At 42.1% G+C, this 18071-nt stretch overlaps 1 protein-coding gene across 8 annotated transcripts in view; it reads left to right on the top strand.

Moving 5' to 3' along the window:
- Positions 1-18071, top strand: part of cald1a (caldesmon 1a) — a 60846-nt gene that overhangs the window by 27798 nt on the left and 14977 nt on the right. For 3 of the 8 annotated variants that reach the window (XR_005447375.1, XM_038738472.1, XM_038738470.1), the window contains exons 2-8: positions 2672-2757; positions 11528-11665; positions 14297-14720; positions 14815-14847; positions 14941-15162; positions 16692-16804; positions 17684-17951. Coding sequence is in view for 7 of the 8 variants with exons in the window: in XM_038738472.1 (XP_038594400.1) it covers positions 2681-2757; positions 11528-11665; positions 14297-14720; positions 14815-14847; positions 14941-15162; positions 16692-16804; positions 17684-17951 (1275 nt within the window). In the remaining variant the exon portion in view is untranslated. Of the gene's footprint in view, positions 1-1375; positions 1532-2671; positions 2758-11527; positions 11666-14296; positions 14721-14814; positions 14848-14940; positions 15163-16691; positions 16805-17683; positions 17952-18071 lie in introns of those variants that run through there. The other 5 variants (XM_038738474.1, XM_038738473.1, XM_038738471.1 and 2 more) reach the window with 4 other exon arrangements.

Here is an 18071-nt window from a genome sequence, read left to right as displayed (position 1 = left end):
GATATGAGAGCGACAGAATGAGATGGGAGGGGGGGATGGATGGATACAGGTTTCAGAGATAAAACAGTGGAATAAATGGAAAGGTGGAAGACGAGGCTTGACAGTGGACAGGTTAAGATGGTCTGAACATGTAAAACATTTGAAAATGTCACAAACTTGTGACTCCAGGTTGCTCAACTTTATGGAATGCTGTCTTTCTCTCATTCTGCCTCTGTTAGCTTTTGCAAAGTGTGGGTGGTCCCTTCAGTGATATACACAACAGTTACATTTCTATGTCGTACTGAGGGCTTTTTCTGCAAACCGCAGGCTTCCTCTTCTGTCCTACGCCTGGTGTTCTCCCATGTGGAGACAAGACAATGTGGCTGTTTCTGCGTTCAGTCTTGCATTCATTGAACTGCCCTATTCATACATCAGATATCAGCCTGAAAAACAGAATTATCTAAGGTGTATTATTCTTGTATATGATAATTTTGTTGACAAAGCTACTTTAATTTAATTTAAATGACAGGTTTTTAAATAATCTATGGCAAAAGGAAAATGCAGTCCTCTGTGCTGCATAAATCATGCATTATTTGCGACAACTGTATATTCTAACGTGCTTGCGTTACTAATAACTTTGTCTCCCTTGGCGTCGCTGGTTCTAGGAAGTATGTGATTAGACTGGTAATGTTTGGAGGCCTTGTCTGCTTTAGTTTTTGCTCTCATTTTGTCTTAATTACGGTTGTATGAATGCCCCCCCTCCCATTTCACAAATGACACTAAGCATGCATCTTAACAAAGAATTCTTGTGGTATTTAAAATATTGCTCCCTCCTCCAAGCCACTGAGGCTTTTACAGTGTAATAGTGGGGAGACAAGGCTGTGTTTACTGTACAGGCTCACGGGGGGGGGGGACTGGGTGAGAAGATGCAGAGTGCAGAGGGGCAGTAAAGGTTAGAGGATCTCTTGGAATTATGGTTTCTTTTAGCATTTCTCTCCCGTCTGTGTGTTTTTCTTGTTTCTTGTGTACATCTGCAAGTGCTTGTTTGCATGCTTGAGTGTGAATCCATGCGCACAAATGCTGCACCTATATACTCATATACAGATGTCCATGTAGAAAAGAGGCCCTCTTTGACCCCTCTTGTATGGGACTGTAAGATGAAATAAAAGGCAGGCAGAAAGCATGCTTATAACGCAGAGGAAGCTGGGCTCAAGTGCCGAGTCACTTCCTGGAACAGAGCTCTGACATGTAGGTAAACAACACAGGAAAAGTTAGCACTAGAGATAGGGAGAGTAGGAGAGACAGGATGGAGGATGGAGAAGGGAGGGAGGGGGTAAGGCTGAGGGAATGAAGGAAGGAGGTCACTGAGGGATGGAGGGCGGGACAACTAGCAGGGAGGGAAGGGAACAGGCATTTGTTTTTTCTGTCAGCTGAGGCCGGTCTGTGGGAGACCATTACCAGAAGTTGTTGCATTGTGTCTCTGCTTGGAGAAGGCATTGTGAAAAGCTGGTATGGTGTGAAGGGAAATACATTGTTTGAAGGCTAATTCAAGGTATGACAGACATAGTTCTTCCTTTTGTCCTACTGAACTTTGAAGCATCATTTTTTCAGCTACTGTTGCTTTCCTACTGATGAAGTATTTGAATATGACTTTATTCAGTGATGTCTTTTTATTATGTCATGCTCCATTGTCTTTTTCCCTCAACTGCTCAGCTAGCATCTGTTTACTCTGCTCCGGAGTATAGTAGTTGTTGCCGGTGGTTTAAGCAGGGATCGTAGACGTATGATGGGAGGCTCAGCAGCTCCTGGGTGGTCTCAGTCCTCACTGCACAGCCAGTCACATACCCTTGCGGGAAGTTTTTAGTGAGATATGCTCTTAACTGATTGAGTTGACATCCTGTGCTGGCTTCTCCTTCCTCTTTCTGTCTCTGCTCTTCTTTCATTTTCTGCCTCATTCCTCTGTTTTTCTACCTAAGTTTGTGGGCAGAGATCTCAGCCAAGCTGTTGTCACCTCAGGCTGAGGCTACCATACAAAAACTGTGACTACCCACTGTGTGGATGGATAGACTGTACAAATTTCAGTCCTGGTTGATTTAGCAAACACCATGCTTAGAGGTGGTTGTCACAAGTTTAATAGCAGTTCAATATAACAGCAAACACTAATTGAGCAGCTAGTCAATTATTCTTATTCTTTGCAAAAATTCAAAATGATGAAATGCTGATGAAAACATGCCTATATTGTTTTGTGGATGCAGTTTTGATGAGCAATCACTGGTAGTGCAAACCGCGGTAAGGAATGCACTGTGTTTCCTGTGGCTGCAATTAAAATCCACTCCGTGTTACGCCACATAAATGCTTTTAATGTGAAGCAGCAGAATCAGGATGTTCCATTTGCATTAGCTGCAACATGATACAGCTGTGATACGGCTGTGGGAAACTAATCAGTAAACAGTGAGGTTGACATTGGTGAGGTAACTCTTGAATTCAGTATCATTTCATGAAAATCTTAAGGGTTCTAACTTTAAATACAGAATTTTCATTGCAGGATATCGAATGTTTTGACTCCATTTGACTCAACCAGAATTTCTGCCCTCTCAGGACACTTACATGAATGTTCTTGTCTTTCTTTCCTTGCTTCCTTCCTGAAATTGAGTAAATTAACATGTTTGTGTTTGATGATGTCATCCCTCAGGGCACAATCATGGAGGAAATGGACTTTGAGCGGCGCCGGGAGCTGAGGAGGCAAAAGCGGGAGGAGATGCGCCTGGAGGCCGAACGGTTAGACCCATTTGGTTGTTTTTCATTTGTGTCGGCAGATTAGTACTCCAGAATTTTTCAACTAATTCTCTTGCAAAGCAGGAAGTGTTTAAAAAGTCACTCCGCCACAGTGGCTTCATTTGTAGTTGCAGCCACACAACACCTGCAGTCCTGAGGGGGCAACGTTGCCTTCACGAAAGATCTTACTCCTTAAGCTTATGATACACAGAGCAACTTTTAGAGCAATCGTGCAGGGCAATGTTGCCGTCAATGGTAATGACGGCAACATAACGGTAATAAAGATTTCAGTAATCCCCTTACGCCACCACTCCGCCATCCGCCCCACACCAGTGCTCTCCGTTCAAAACATAGTCGGACTTGCCACTAGCAAGATTGCCCACCAACACTGCTCAAAAAGTTGCCCTGTGTATCATCAGCTTTAGGCTGTGTGAAGCTGAGGGAGCTGCCTTTGTTGTGTAATGAAGCTCTGGTTTTCAATGCACAACCTCCTCTGACGTCCATGCCAAGTTGGAACTGGAAGCCAGCTTTAATAGCTTAGACCCTCCTCTAGGTCTGCCCCCCCCGACTCAGGCTAGAACAAAAAAAGGGTTGATAAGAAATCGGATAAGCAATGTGATGACCTTTAAGTGGGAATGTTCAATCGTGCCCGCCCTCCCTCTTTTCAATTTTCTCTCCCAGATACCATGGCCTTGTGAACTCTCTTTGATTCAGTGGAAGAAATTGATTAAACTAAAGTTCATTTCAACAAATTGATTGAGTGGTAACACGCCAAGTGCAGTAATCAAGAATAGTAAAAAGGGTTTTTTATTGTGAGAACTTAGAACATAGTGTGCCAAGGAGACATTTTATGGGCCCTTTTCACAAAAGTCTCTTAATCTGTGCTGTAGCCCTTCCAATTAAGGATGAGGGTTGATCTGGATGCAGATACTGGCCAAGGTCACTCGCCTGTTTGATGTATCTGTGAGAAGAGTTTTATTAGAGCCAGTTACTCCATCACTGAAGAAAAACAAGCTGACACAGGTCTGACCACTGCCGAATACATAGATGTTTCTCTCTGATAATTATTTTTTATGACACAAAGTATATGTGAGTAGCATTTACCTTAAGCGATGAGCAAGCCTCTTTGCTCAAGTTAAAATAGCATTTCTTGTATAAAGGAAAATGCAGTCTGCAAAACTGTGCACATCATCCACAACAGTGAAGGACATATACTAGGTAATAAAATTCAGGGTTAAGTCATCCATCTAGACATTGAAAATAAAGTGCCTGCCAGCTTGTGTGTGTCATATGGATGGCACAAAGTTTATTTTGAATTTAAGTTGTTTGTTTTGTAGTGAATAATATGGTAGTGAGGTAGTAAAGTCTGACTGATAGCTCTACATGGCCAGTAATATTGCTCAATAGCTTATCAGAGATATATGGTGTCAGCATGTATGTGTCAGCAAATAAGTAACAAGAAAGTGCAACACAGAAATGCTGAGTGATTGTGGTAGTTTAACAGTATTACATAACCAACCACAACATTTAACAACCAATACATATTTGTACATATCTTGGTCACAATTCTTTAAAGTTACATTACTTTTCGGTAATTTACTTTGGGGGCAGTGGAACAAGCTAAACATGGACAACCTTGACAACATGTTAGCAAACTACATGTTATTTAGATATAGAGCAACATTATTATTCATTTGAAGTTAACTATTCTCTCTCTTTTTAGCTCTGTTTTGGTCTCCACCAACGCATGAAGGAAATATCTGGCTCTTTAGCCACTAAATGCTATTCTGTTGTTCACCAGCTAGTTGCTAATTGTGTCTGTCTATCACTTGGTGCTGGGCAGGTAGCATGGAGTGGGTTTATCAGAGCTGTTTTGCTGGAAAATAATGCCTGCTCCGGCTAGAAACGTGGCTGATGAGAGCGGAGGTAAGCTGAGGGGAAATCGTGTGATAAGTATCCGTGAGTTTCACGTTACACGTAGTAATTTCATGTATTGGTAATAAGCTAAATCCTTTTTATACTAACAAAGTAATATCGGCTGATATGTCATGCATATTTCTTTATCTCTCGAAGTGTGGTCGGAATGAAATGAACTTACTCGTTCACATAGCATTGCTGCTTACAGTCTTTGTATGCTGAAAAAGATTTTTAGTGTCATTTTAGGGCATCGCTCCTGTGTATTCTGATGTTGTTTAACAGTTAGGCAGTGTTCTACTTCTTGATATCTTTTCAGTTTTTTTTTTACCTCTTTAGACTTTTATGCCTCATTTCCCTAGATGCACTCTAAATAGCTGATTGAAGTGAAGGTTAACGCCATTGTTATGTTTCATAGCTTAAAACTCCCATAAACCCCCTGCTGCTAGAATTATTTGTGCAGTTTTGGAGTGTTTATGTTACACGGAGAAGATGGAATTTGGCAGAAAATGTAGACTAAGAAGGGACGACAGAGGGAGGAGATGAGGGCTGACTGAGTGAGAGAGAAATGGGCCAAGAGCGAAAAAGAGTAAGAGTTGTAAGCGCCTTCGACATTTACATTTTCAGCTCGGTGGGAGTTTGTTCATGACTGTTTATTTGGTCCGGGCAGCAATAATTCAGCTGGCAGGCGACACGCCGCTCCTGTTATTGATAAGAGATTACATCTCTACATTGTTTCCATTTCTGCCAATATATTGAAACAATCAATATTTACATGCCCCTCTTAGTTAAACTAGTCAAAGCCATATGTTGTCTCATTGGCCTGCTTCCATTCAACCATCACTGAGCACGCTGTGAGAAGACAGAGAGTGCAGGGAGAGTGTGGGACAATATAATAACGGCTGTAGGAATGCCAAATTCCTGGTTATTATAAGTGTTTACTGGCCAGGTCTCCATGAGCTGTTTCCTACATGCTGGGACAGTGAGTTTGTCTGTGTGTGACAGACTGTGTGTGTGTGTGTGTATGATCCCACAGTCTGTGCAACTGTGTTCATGCTGGGGCGTGCGTCCGCTATGCACGTGCTTGTTAGTGTGTGCATGTGTGCATACGAGGGGTTAGGATGAGTGCATGCAGCCACTTAACCATGCGGCTGTTATCTTATGTGTGCATTGGATCAGCATCAGGTGATGAATGTTTGATAAGCTCCATTCACTTTTCTGAACTGCAGCTGAGTGTATGTGTACAAGCTTGTGTGTGTGGAGGGAGGACAGCCAAGCCTTCCCTGTTCTGTCTCACATCAGCCTCAGTTATAGTCGTAAGAAAATGATTGTTGACATAGCGATGTGCAATGGGCTTCAATTCACTTCTAGTTCTGTTCAGTTAAGCCACACACATATTTTTCTGCTCTGCTGAGGTTTCCTCACATTCTCTCATGCACTGCAGTTCTCCTATCCATGCTGCGCGTCAATGCTATAGTATGTTTCTGTTCAATGAAACTTAGTCACACAGGAATGTCTCGACTGCTTTCCCCCCTACCTATCTTTTCCGAAAAGAGCACATGGATGTGGAATTTTCCCAGTCAATTCAGTGAACAAATCTGCTTCAGCTAAAAATAGTCTGCTCTCGTAGCAGTGATAAGACGCATACTTCACAAAATAGCTGTTGTTACTGCCTGCTAAATGCAGCTGGAGCAGTTCATTGCCTCAGGCATACCCATAACAGAATATTTACACATTGCACATAGATAGATGGTCTTGCACGACCACAGTGGTGAGTCATCACTGCTTTATGTTAAACTGTTAAAGGAATAGTTCATTTTTTAGAGATTTAGATAAGAGGAAAATTTGAGTCACTGCACCGGGCCAAGAAAAATAGTCCCGCACAGTACAACCAAAACTTGTTGTGCTTTCAGTCTGTATACTAAGCTAAGATAACGTCTCTTGGCTGTAACATATTTATTGTACAGACATGAGAGTGGTATCGATGTTCTCCTCTAACTCCTGGCAAGAAAGCATAAAAGCACATTTCCTTAAATGTCAAACTATGTCGAATGTAAGTTATTTAAGGCTTTGCTGAATGTACAGTGTTGATGCTGGAAAAGACTTGAAATTTTTTCTTTGGTGTCCTTTTTGGGAAGTGTTTATTTTTGCCATTTCCCTCTGTCTCCTCCTCCTTTTCTTTCTTGTCATACTCCATCTCCTCCTCTTTCCTCATTCTTTGTCGTCTCCCCTGGGTGTCACTGTCTTTCCTCGCCTTCTTCCTATCTTTCTGCTCTCCCACTTTCTCCTCCGGCCCCATCCTTCTCCTCATCTTCTTCCTCTCTCTTCTCTTTTTCAGCCCTTTGTTCTATTTATTCTTCTCTTTATTCTCACTCTCTTCCTTCCCTCTTTAATCCAAAACCTCCTCCTCCTCTTACTTTCACATCTTCTGTCTCTTCTTCCCCTTGCTTCTCTCTTTTGATCTTGTTCTTCCACTTACATTTTCAAATCCACGTCCTTCTCCTCTGCCTTGTCCCGCTCCACTCCTCTCTCTCCCTCTCTCTCTCCACCATACTCCTCTTCCTCCACTTCACTCTTGACATGTGTGCTGGCCCCTCCCCACTGAGAGACCAGGAAGGGCAGAGGAAATAAACACCCATCCTCCATGAATGACCCATGCCAAACAATCCCTGCCCCGGGTGAATGGACCACTCCAAACATGGCCCGGTCCTGGATCGTAAACCTTTGGTTCTGACAGGAAAGGAGAGGGAAACACAGATAAAGGGAGATAAGGAGGGAGAGACTGAGCCACGTATGTCAGCTTCTAACTCACCACCATCAGCTTGGATAGGAGTTAAGCTAAATAGCCCAGTCTTACTTTCACTCACCACAAGTACAAGTGTACACTTAATTAATGTTTTATAAGCACGCTACTCTGTCTCATTCATCTCTGAATAAGAATAAATGTGGTCTAGAGGAATTCTATCACAGCTAGCATTGGGTATTCTTGGATTAGACCCAGCAGAGCGCAGGGTGGGGAAGAGAGACAGACGAGGTACGTTGTGGTTCTTTGGGCCGACAGTAGGAAGGGAAATAGTCCAGGGAGGCCAGCGTGGGAATGGGTCAGCATTTCTGACAGCATAAGCAGAGCCCCCACCCTCTCCATCCCTTCCTTCTCTCCCCTCCCCTCTGTTCACAGCAGCTTTTCTTTTCTGTCTCCCTCTCTGCTCTCCTCCCTCCCTTCCCTCCGTCCCTCTCCTCTTGAGGAGGGGTGAAGAAGTCTTTTCTCATGGGCTTTTCCCAAATTGTTTTCACTGACATCTCTGAGATATTTCGCTGTAAAGAAAATATTTGGACATATTTCTCCCTAATAGGCTCACTGATGGCGATGCTTTGTGTGTCTGTGCGGTCCGAGCTGAGAGTTACTTAGTGAATGCAGGAGCCTGCTTTACTGTACTATGCAGCATGCGAAGAAAAAAGAGGACTGCACATGTCTAACAGGACTTTTTTTTAGCTGCATCATAGGTGTCACATTTAAAACTAAATGTGTGGGGTCCATATTAGCTTTCAGTCAAAAGTGTGCTTTCCTTACATATTGTATTTGGCCACCAAAGAAAAGGGCATCTGTTGCATACTATATTCTGACAGACACCCATACCTGAAGTTTATAACTGCAGCTGCACATCATTCTGTGCAGGAAAAGGTGCCGTCTATGATAAAATCAGCAGATTACTCTTTTTTCCATTATCGTGCACGCCCTTTCCTTTCCCATTTTTCATTTCCCACTCTTTATCGTCACTCTCTATTTCACTTGCTGTTTTTTTTTTACTCTCCTTTTTTTCTGTCCCTACCCCCCCCCCCCCACCCCACCCCATCCACCCCTCCCCATATTTCTGTGGCAGTATGCTGATAGAGTTTGGGGCCTAGGTAAGGAAAGGGATATGAAATCAGGGCTTTGGTTGTGTACGCGGCTCTAGCCAAGGCCGTGATTGACAGGAATGCTAATTCAGCTTTTAGGAGTTTGTTCTTCTCTCCTACTGAGGAATCTTTAACCCTGAGATTGTCGTCGGCACCGCCACCAAGGACTCTTTTGTTCCATTTTTAGTTGTTGTCGTTTTCCTCTTTCTCATGACATTTGGTGCTGTTTCTGGGATGGCGCAGTCCTTCGGGAGTTAAGCCAGTTGTTTCGCTTTTTTTTCTTCTTCACAGAAACAACAAATCACTCTGGCATTTTAAATAGGAGTTAATATAGTTTCTGCTGCAGGGGGAGCTCAGTTGACGTTGATGGAATATATGAATGTGACTGAAAAATATTTGTGAAAAAAGTATTTATTTAAAGCGAGACTATGTAACTTTTCAAACACATTCTTCCTCTTACAAATAAATGTTGAATTCTCAAGCAATAATAGCCCATGTTCACTTCTATACTCAGGGTCATTAGCTTATTGTGGATAATGTTTGCAAACTTAAGATTTTATGCAATCACCATTACATATTGTCATTGTAACTTGTGGCCACAGTGGCTTGTCTTAAGCAAAAGCTACTTAGGCTAGCTTTAAGGCTGAAAAGACTTTTATTTTCTACCCCTAAAGATGCACATATGTGAAGCATTGCCTGACGTCACTGATGTCACCGTCCCATAGTTCCAGCTTGGGCGTTAACAGATGAATCTGTTCTGTTATGACAACATTCCTCATCTGAGAGAAAGAAACGGGAGGCGTTGGGGAACAGCGAAGGGAAAGGAAAAGAAAGAAGGAAACTGTTGTTCACAAGCTGTAAAATCTAACATAAACCCAAGCAGCTTTAGCTCGGCTCACCACACATGTTGCAATTAACATGCAATAGCACGCTTCGCCGGCTGACCTCAAAGGCTGCGCTGTGATGTTAGGTAGCTAGGCATGTGGTAAGCAGTGGGAGTGTAAAGGTCAGTCAGGGCAACACAGATCAAGCATGGAGCTGAGTTCATAGATGTCAGGTGGCCAGAAACACAGCAGTTTGGGAGCTGATTTAGAAGAATTCTGTCTCTGGTTGTGTTGCACTGTTAGATATCCTCAGTTTATGATGCTTTAATGTGTAACACAGTATCAAATATACTTTACTTTTTGGGTGTAGCCTCTTTCACTAAACCTGTCTACTACTATTTCAGTCAGATATCCTGAATTTGCCAGATTGACTTTGGACCAGACCCAGAAGAAAGGCCTCAACTTGTTGCTTTCAATCAAATTTAAGCACATAAATATACAGTAACTCATGAGAGTGTGAACAATAGAGTTGTGTTGATGATTGCAGCCGCACCCTTTACTTAACCCACTGCGTATAAAGACATGCATAATCCACTGCATGTCTACTTTGGATTTTGCTCTATTCAGGGTATGGGTGGTTTGTAGATGTTGGCATTGTTTTGTTTTTATAATAGATTTATCTTTGTTAAAAGCAGTGCATGATGAAGACGCTAGAAAGAAGAAGTTCTCAAATTCTTTGTGTCTAATTAAAAAAAACCACATTTTTACATATGATATTTTAGACATTAACCTTGCTTCATCTACTTTATGCTTGACCAGTTGTGCATAGTAAGAAAAATACACCACCGAAAGGGGAAGTGTTTCACGCTGTTAATATATTAAAGGGTGGAGTTTTCTTCTAATTATATACACGCATGCATTCTTGGATTGTAAAAAAAAAAAAATAAAGGTAAAGAAATATTTGTGTTGTAATGGATGTATCGGCAAAACTGAGCTTGTGTTAAGAATTTTATTAAAACAAGAAGCAGGATCCAAGAGGCAATATCTTATAACCTCCTCCACCTATTTTTAGCATAAATAGATAAAGAGATTGAACCTCAGTTTTGCTTACTTCTCTTTAAGGAAAAATTTGACACAAAATATACTTTATTATATTATATTATATATATTATATTATATATATTATTATTATATATACTTTATTTTTCTTGTTGAGAGTTAGATGGGAAGATTGATACCACTCCCATACCTATCCGTTACACACAGGTACAGCCAGCACCTGCTTAGCTTAGCTTAGCTTAGCATAGTGACTGGTCAAACAGCTAGCCTGGCTCTTTTTTTTAAGATAAACATTTGGATCAAACACACAAGTTGAATAAACCAAGATACAAGGTGTGGTTTTTGAGGTGCTGGTAGTCATTTTTATTTTTTTCAGAAATTGCAAGAAAGTGTATTTCTGAAAATGTCTAACAATTCATTTTAACTGGGACGGTGATATTCATAAGCTAAGCTTGTGTCTAGAGTTTTATTAAAACATGAAGCAGTATCTTTAAAACAAAGCTCGCTCCACCTATGTCAGCACAAAATACTGCTTAAAGAAGTTTTGACAAGAGATTTTTTACCTTCAGATTGTTAACTCAAGAAATATGGGATTTGTAGGCTTAATGTGGTGTTAAATTCCTTGTAGAAATATAAACTTTTAAGGCTAGTGGTTATTTTCAAGTGCACAAAGTCTCTCATACCCACACACCTCTCCAGTTTGCTCTGTTCCAACGCTTACCAGACCACTGTATGCACTGTTTCTCTGGCTCTCTCTTATCCCCAGCCAAGCCATGTCTCCAGACTGAGTTTTTATCAGCTCGTGAAAACTGCAGCCACGATAAGAAGTATTGGTTGTTGCACAGCTGACAGGTCAGCTTGATAGGAGGAGGGGTGGGGAGTGCCAGACAAATCCCCCAGGTTAGGTCACTGTGATGATTACAGTCCAATATCAAGAATCATTCCCATTGTAGTTTCTAACTGTGAAGCTAAATTGAGCAAAAAAGGGGGAAAAGGTGACAGGTTGAAAGTAAAAAAAACAGCAAATGTCTCTCTTTGTTCCCTCACTCTTTATTTCTCTCTTCTGTTGTCTCCTTCAGGTTGGCAAGGAATGATGATGATGATGAGGAGGCGGCCCGCGAGAGGAGGCGCAGGGCACGCCAGGAGAGGCTGATGAGCAGGGAGAGTGAGGAGCCTAGCGGACAGCCAGACAGTCTGGTCATGACCAACAGCCACAGGTGATACACGTATTACAACACAGGCATTGTCTGTGTCTAGTATATAGTCCGCAGACTACTTAGCTCTCAATTTTTGGTCCAGCCAAAGAGGCAAAAGAGCGACAGGAAAGAGGGAGAAAAAAACTGTCACTGTCATACCATCCCACCCAGTTAAAGGGATTGTACTTAATCAATAAATAATCATGGAGTCCTGTTTCACAACCTTCACCGAGAAAGACTTCTGGGAAGTGAGAACAGTCAATTGTTTTATTCTTTCATAAATTCTTTCAACAATTTATTGCCTTAACTTTCAGTTGCTGCTGAGCTTTTCATTTTTGCACAGCACATATGCCATTTACAGTTATAACAGTGGTAGATTAACAAAATGAATGGTAATTTTTGAAACACTGTGTCATTTTCAGACAGAAGTAGACAAAAGCAGCTGTTGAATTGCTAGCTGGCAACTGTCAATTTGGGGTTGCTGGAGTGTACAGTAAAACTTCCCCAAAGCTAATAAAGAGCAGGACGATGCTAACATTCATACTCCTAAAATCCAGGACTAGCGTCCACACAGTGTGAAAATACACAATAGCAGTTGTGAACTGGGCTTTTTCTCAACCCCAGAAAATAATGATGTTAGTTAATGATTGGAAGGAACACTCGTTAACTACTGTAGGTAGTAAGCTATTTAGCTGGACACGATTGCTAAAATTTTCATTTTACACTAGAGCAGACACTCTGTAAAAGTACAAAAAAAAAGATCCAGTCTCCAAAATCTTTAGATGCAGAGTCTTGCTCTTATTACAGCCGCTTATTACACCACTTGAATATGTGGAGAAATCCAAAGCTTGACAGGCCGGCTGTGTGTAGTTATGGTGGCTAAGATGACATAATATTGTAATACTGTCAGGTGTTGAATGATGAAATTCAGTGAAGTGGCATTTCTTTTTGCGTCCTTCAATTTAAGTCAACCAATACAAGAAGTGAACTCCACTTTCTATCCGGTACCAGCTGTCAATATGACAACCAACTCATGATCTCATACCTATCCATCAGAAAGACTGCCATAAGAACAAAGGGGCTAAATATCCATTTCTATGCAGTCTAAGGCTATGAGATCAATCGTCTTGGCCGCAGTGGAAGTGGTGGGTTGCTCTGACATCTAGCAACACAGACACTGCTTTGTGGTCATGAATGTTTCCTCGCTATGAGCTCAGAGGTACATCCTGGGCCAGTCAAACAACAAGGCGATTGTGCAAGAGGACGCTGAAACAGGACCTAGTGTTGACTGGCCATTGTTGATTGTGTAGATGCAAGGATAATGTTTGCCAGACTTTTAGGTCCGAATATTATGAGTCATGCTATTTGGAGCAAGGTGGATCGATGTACAGTTGGTATTTGATGGACTGAAAGAGATATATAATAAATATATATTTTTTAGCCATGCACTCAGTCGGTCCACGACTTTGGTCCAGAGTTAAATTTATCAACTATAGGACTGTAAGATGGATGGCCATTAATTAAAAAAATATATATTAATGGGCCACAGAGGATGAATCCTTCTGACTTTGGTAATTCATTGACTTTTTTGTCTAGTGCCACCATGAGGTTCACATTTATGGTTTGTGGTGAAATGTCTCAGTATTAAATTGCCATGACATTTGGCGTAGATATCCAAAATGAGGATGAACTGTAATAACTTTGGTGATCCCCTGACCTTTCATCTAGCACCATCGTCAGGTCAAAATTTTAGCTGTCCGATACTTTATGACCAGATACCTGCAAAACAATTACTCAGCTTGCTGATTAGCAGACATTCACATGCTAACATTTGCATGATGGTGAACATGGTAAACATTTCCGGCTGAACATCAGCATGTTAAAATCGATTTTGTGAATATGTTAGCATCTTGACCTTAGCATTTAGCTGAAAGCTATGCTGTGCTTGAGGTGCTAACATGGCTGTAGACTCTCAGTCTTGTTTACATTGTAGTACTTAGGTATAGCTGCTATCTGAGTGAGTGTATGCAAAAAAACTATTGAATCAGGCAAAAAATGAAGACCAGACCTGAAATCCAAGAGACATTTACTGTTTTTCTGTTTATTTTAAGGCCTGACCAATAGTTTATTTTAAATAATATCTGTGGTGAAGATCTGTCAATACAGCCAATTTTCAGCATTCTCCATATGCTGGCTGAAGAGCTGACTATAATGTGGCAGCCACTCTCCATAAACTTTGATTTCCTTTAATAGAATTTGTGTCTTTTTTGCAACCCAGAGAGAGTTTGCTTGAACATTCAATCTCTTTTAGCACATTTCTTTGGTATCAGTCACCAGGGTAAGTCATTCATTGTCCTTTTCAAAGCACCATGCTCATGCTCAGTCAGCATCACCCTGCTGCACATTAGTTACTCACAAACTGCGAACTGCTAAAAATTAACCTGAGTCTCTTGCCACTAAACCACAATGAAACTATTATAGGCCTTGATCAAGTTCATCTCATTGGTAACAGGAGATAATATGATGCGTTCAGTTTCCCTGCCCACATTTCCCACATTTTTTTAACAGCTGACTTCTGTTGTTCTGACCTCAAGGCTCCTTTCTCATTAGGGACCACACAGTGAAATGTTTGTCTCCTCTGTCTTCTCCTAGTGTGACAGAGACTGTGAGCAGCTCTTTTGGAGGAGGTGGCGGAGACGACGAGGAACAAGCCCTGCAGGAGCGCATGGCCAAACGCGAGGAGAGACGGCAGAAACGCATGAAGGAGGCGCTGGAGAGACAGAGGCAGCTGGACCCCACTGCGACTGAGGACAACGACGGCGGCACCACGGAGAAAGACAACGCAGAAGAGGAGAGGCCATCCTCCTGGCGTAGGGGCCGTTACCGTGACAATGAGGATGAAGAGGAGAAGACGGAGATGTACGGCTCTAGGAGAGAGGAGAAGGAGCCAGAGGAGCCAGAAGAAGAGGCTGCTCCTGAGGTTGGAGAGGAAGCAGAGGAGGGCGGAGATGACGACGAGGAGCAGAAAGTGGAAATAGTGGAGGATAAACCTAGAAGGTCTTACTTGAGAGAACAGGTGGGTCACCGGTTCGTTCTTGTTCATTTGTTTTAGCCATTGATTGTACTTTTGTAGCTGACAGTCCGTGCAAATGTGGTACTTGTTTCTGTAGGAATCAACTGAAGAACCTAACATTCAAAACAAGGTATGGGAATTGATTTATTGACTTCTTAGTGCACACCCTTGAGTCACTCACTGACCTTTCTTTCAAGGAACTACTGCAAACCTTTTGTCATAGGTACTCCCTGAAGAAGAAACACATTCAGTAGTCAGTGAGAGTTCAAACCAGGCCAAGTCAACAAATTCAGAGGCTGAGGAGGATGCGGTAGCTTCAGAGGCTGGAGAGGTACCTGAAGATGATTATGTAGATTATGCATCAGACAACAAGTCTATGACACTCAGACATGGCACGGAAGAGGACAATGAGGTATCTGAGATACTGCACTCAGAGGATAATGAGGTATCATACGTGTGGTAAGATTTTCAGTAGAGGTGTGATGCACAGCACAGAAAATCTCTCCGGGTAACTTCAGTGTTTGGATGCATCTTTGAAGAGATGTGTAAACAGAAATCTCTCGAGAACAAACCACAAATAACTCCCTTAATAAGGCTATCTTGTTGACTATGTGATTTATGTCAGAGCCAGACGCTGAAATTACCCAGACACCTCGTGTCGTCACAGCGTGGTTTGCACCATTTGCAAACTTGTTGGGAACTGGGCCTCCATTTTATGATGTGTGGTTGCAGCCATGCAGTCAGATGTTTGATTAGGTTAATGCTATGCCTCACAGAGTGGTCACTGTGTTTTCTTGCATGTCTTCCACCTCAGCCATGAGAGCAGCAGCACTTATTACACTGACTCCACTCCAAAAACTCACTGTAGCAGAGAAACATCATGTCATTTTAAATGATCAGTGCATTTACTGCAAGGGGACATTATGAGGAGATCACTGAGCCATCATTTAATGTGTATACTTCCAGGCTGGTGTTTTATATAAGGCTTTTTGGGCTCATTTTAGAACCCCTAAAATTAGAAGCTTACAGAAATGTCCAAATAAAATGGAAATTGTTTGTAACTTTTCTATTACATTGGAAATTACCAAAATATCAAGTCAGTGGCCCAATGAACTACAAATCATAAACTTGTCCAAAATAATCTGTTGCAGTTCAATGTGTTTTATAAAGTCCACGCAAGCCTGTGAACTCCATTTATCACGCAACCCATTAGCCTTGCCTCCCAAACTCTTCTCTACACAGTTGAAGTGATTAATTGGCGCCTTGATTTCTTGTGTAGCCTTCTCTTACACAAACACAGCACTCTTATAAACTAAGCATTTCATTTTTTGTCAGTCTAGGTCTGTCTGACCTTTTTTGGCCAGAGCTCTTCTCAGTTTCTAAATACCCTTGTGTAAACAGTGCTCAAAGACACTTAGCGTTCATTGGAACTTTCCCTGTTAAGAAAAAGACATCTTATTTCTTATTAGTAATAATAGAGTGATTTATTTTCCTTGGTACTGACATGTGCCTGCTAAATCTCAAATTGTTGTAAAAGATCTAATTACAGTGAGTAGGTCCACCAGCTCAGCCTATATCATGTTCAAATGCACTCTATAGTAAGACAAATGCACTCTGTGTTCTTTGCTACAGCTTGATAATATAAGGTGCTTTGACTGGCAGTGCACACAGTGGGCCTATAATGGACACATAATGATTATAATTGACAAAACTTGAATCATGTTTTTGTTGATGGTTAACAGTCAGAGACAGAAAATATACAGCTGGAGACACTCCCCTGGTGATCACATGTTGCGTAATCCTGTCTCAGTAGTAATTCTGGAGTGGACGCTGTGTTATATGATGTTCTGTGTTATTTTGTTTGGGGTGTGCTCTCATTCTCGTTCTCGTTTGGTGACGTCAGATGACAGACTCACTCAGCACACCCACCAAAGGCATTTTTGTTCACCGTCTCCGTGGTTGTTTTCTTCGCAGGTGAATGAGCGAGGCGGGGTCAGGGAGGAGAGGGAGGAGCAAGGGAAGCACAACGGAGGGCTGTATGAGGAGGCGGCTCCCAAACATCACAGGAAACCTGAGAGGACCCTCAGGTACACAGATGCAGCAACACACATCAAGTGACCTTCTGGTTTCCACTGAGGCCAAACTGGGGATAGAAGAAACAATGTTTTCAATTAAATCTGGGCCGCAAAAATCAAAAAAATTACCTGAATGCAATTCAGCAATTATGACCGAATGCTGATATATCAGTGCCTGTATACACGTCAGTTGTGGAAAAGTACTGCAGTAACTTAATATTCTTGACCGTTAGGGTTGAGAAGAGCAAGCTACCTGACAACCAAAGCACACTGTTTATTTTTCAAAATAAGGTCTCCAGAAGGGAGAGGAAACACGCAAATCCCAAAGAAAATTATAGGTAATAAAATTAAAACAAATTGTAGTGAACAATACTATTGCAGACTGGTCTTACTAATTTTTATATCATAACACTAACACAGTGTTTTGCATATGCTGAATGTTGGGAGTCTGACGTTTATTGTATGTGGCTCAGGCTGGTAGAAAAGCATGGAAGTGTTGCCTAAAGCATCTGCAGAGTAACTGAAAAACATGTCTAAATAAGATTTTCAAGCAAACAAGCAAGCTGTTTTTGTTCAGCTGTAGCAGAGCAGTAGTGTGTTTTGAACACGGGTCACCTAAAGTTAGTCCCCAGCTTTAAACACTGGATGAAATTTGAGATGTACTGTAACATTATCTTTGCAAAGGTGAGTGTTGGTATTTGAATTTGTGCACATGTGTTTTTGTCCCGTCTGTGTGTGTTTGCTTGTCCGTGAAAGAGACAAATCCTTCCAGTGTATGTTAAAATATTCAGTTTGTATCAAATGTCAAAGCAGCGCGTCCTACTTACACAGTTTTTGTTCCTGTTGTGACCCGCATGTGTGCTCTGACCCTCGTTTGTTCGTCTGTCCCAGTCGCGGCAGTGTACGCTCCCCCGAGGTGTCCCCAGGTGACGACCAGGACGACGCTGCCCGCCTGGAGGCAGAGCGCAAGCTGGAGGAGCTGAAGCGACGCCGCGACGACGCAGAAAGCGAGGAGTTCGAGAGGATGAGGCAGAAGCAGCAGGAGGCTGAAGCCGAGCTCGAGGAGCTGAAGCGAAAGAGGGAGGAGAGGAGGAAGGTGCTGGAGGAGGAGGAGAGGCAGAAGAAGCAGGAGGAGGCGGAGAAAAAAGCCAGAGAGGAGGTAGGGAAGAGAGCGATGTTTTAATAAACATTTTTATCGTTGCCCTGCACTACAAGGTGTACATACTTAAAATACGGGTTGCACTGCACACTTTATAATGCTCCAGTCACCCCATGCTCA

The sequence above is a fragment of the Micropterus salmoides genome, unplaced genomic scaffold (assembly GCF_014851395.1).
Source record: "Micropterus salmoides isolate LMB-PRFRI ecotype aquatic unplaced genomic scaffold, ASM1485139v1 Ms_hic_scaffold_23, whole genome shotgun sequence".
Taxonomy (NCBI): domain Eukaryota; kingdom Metazoa; phylum Chordata; class Actinopteri; order Centrarchiformes; family Centrarchidae; genus Micropterus; species Micropterus salmoides.
Note: the sequence above shows the minus strand (reverse complement) of the source record. Positions and strands in the feature narration are given on the sequence as shown.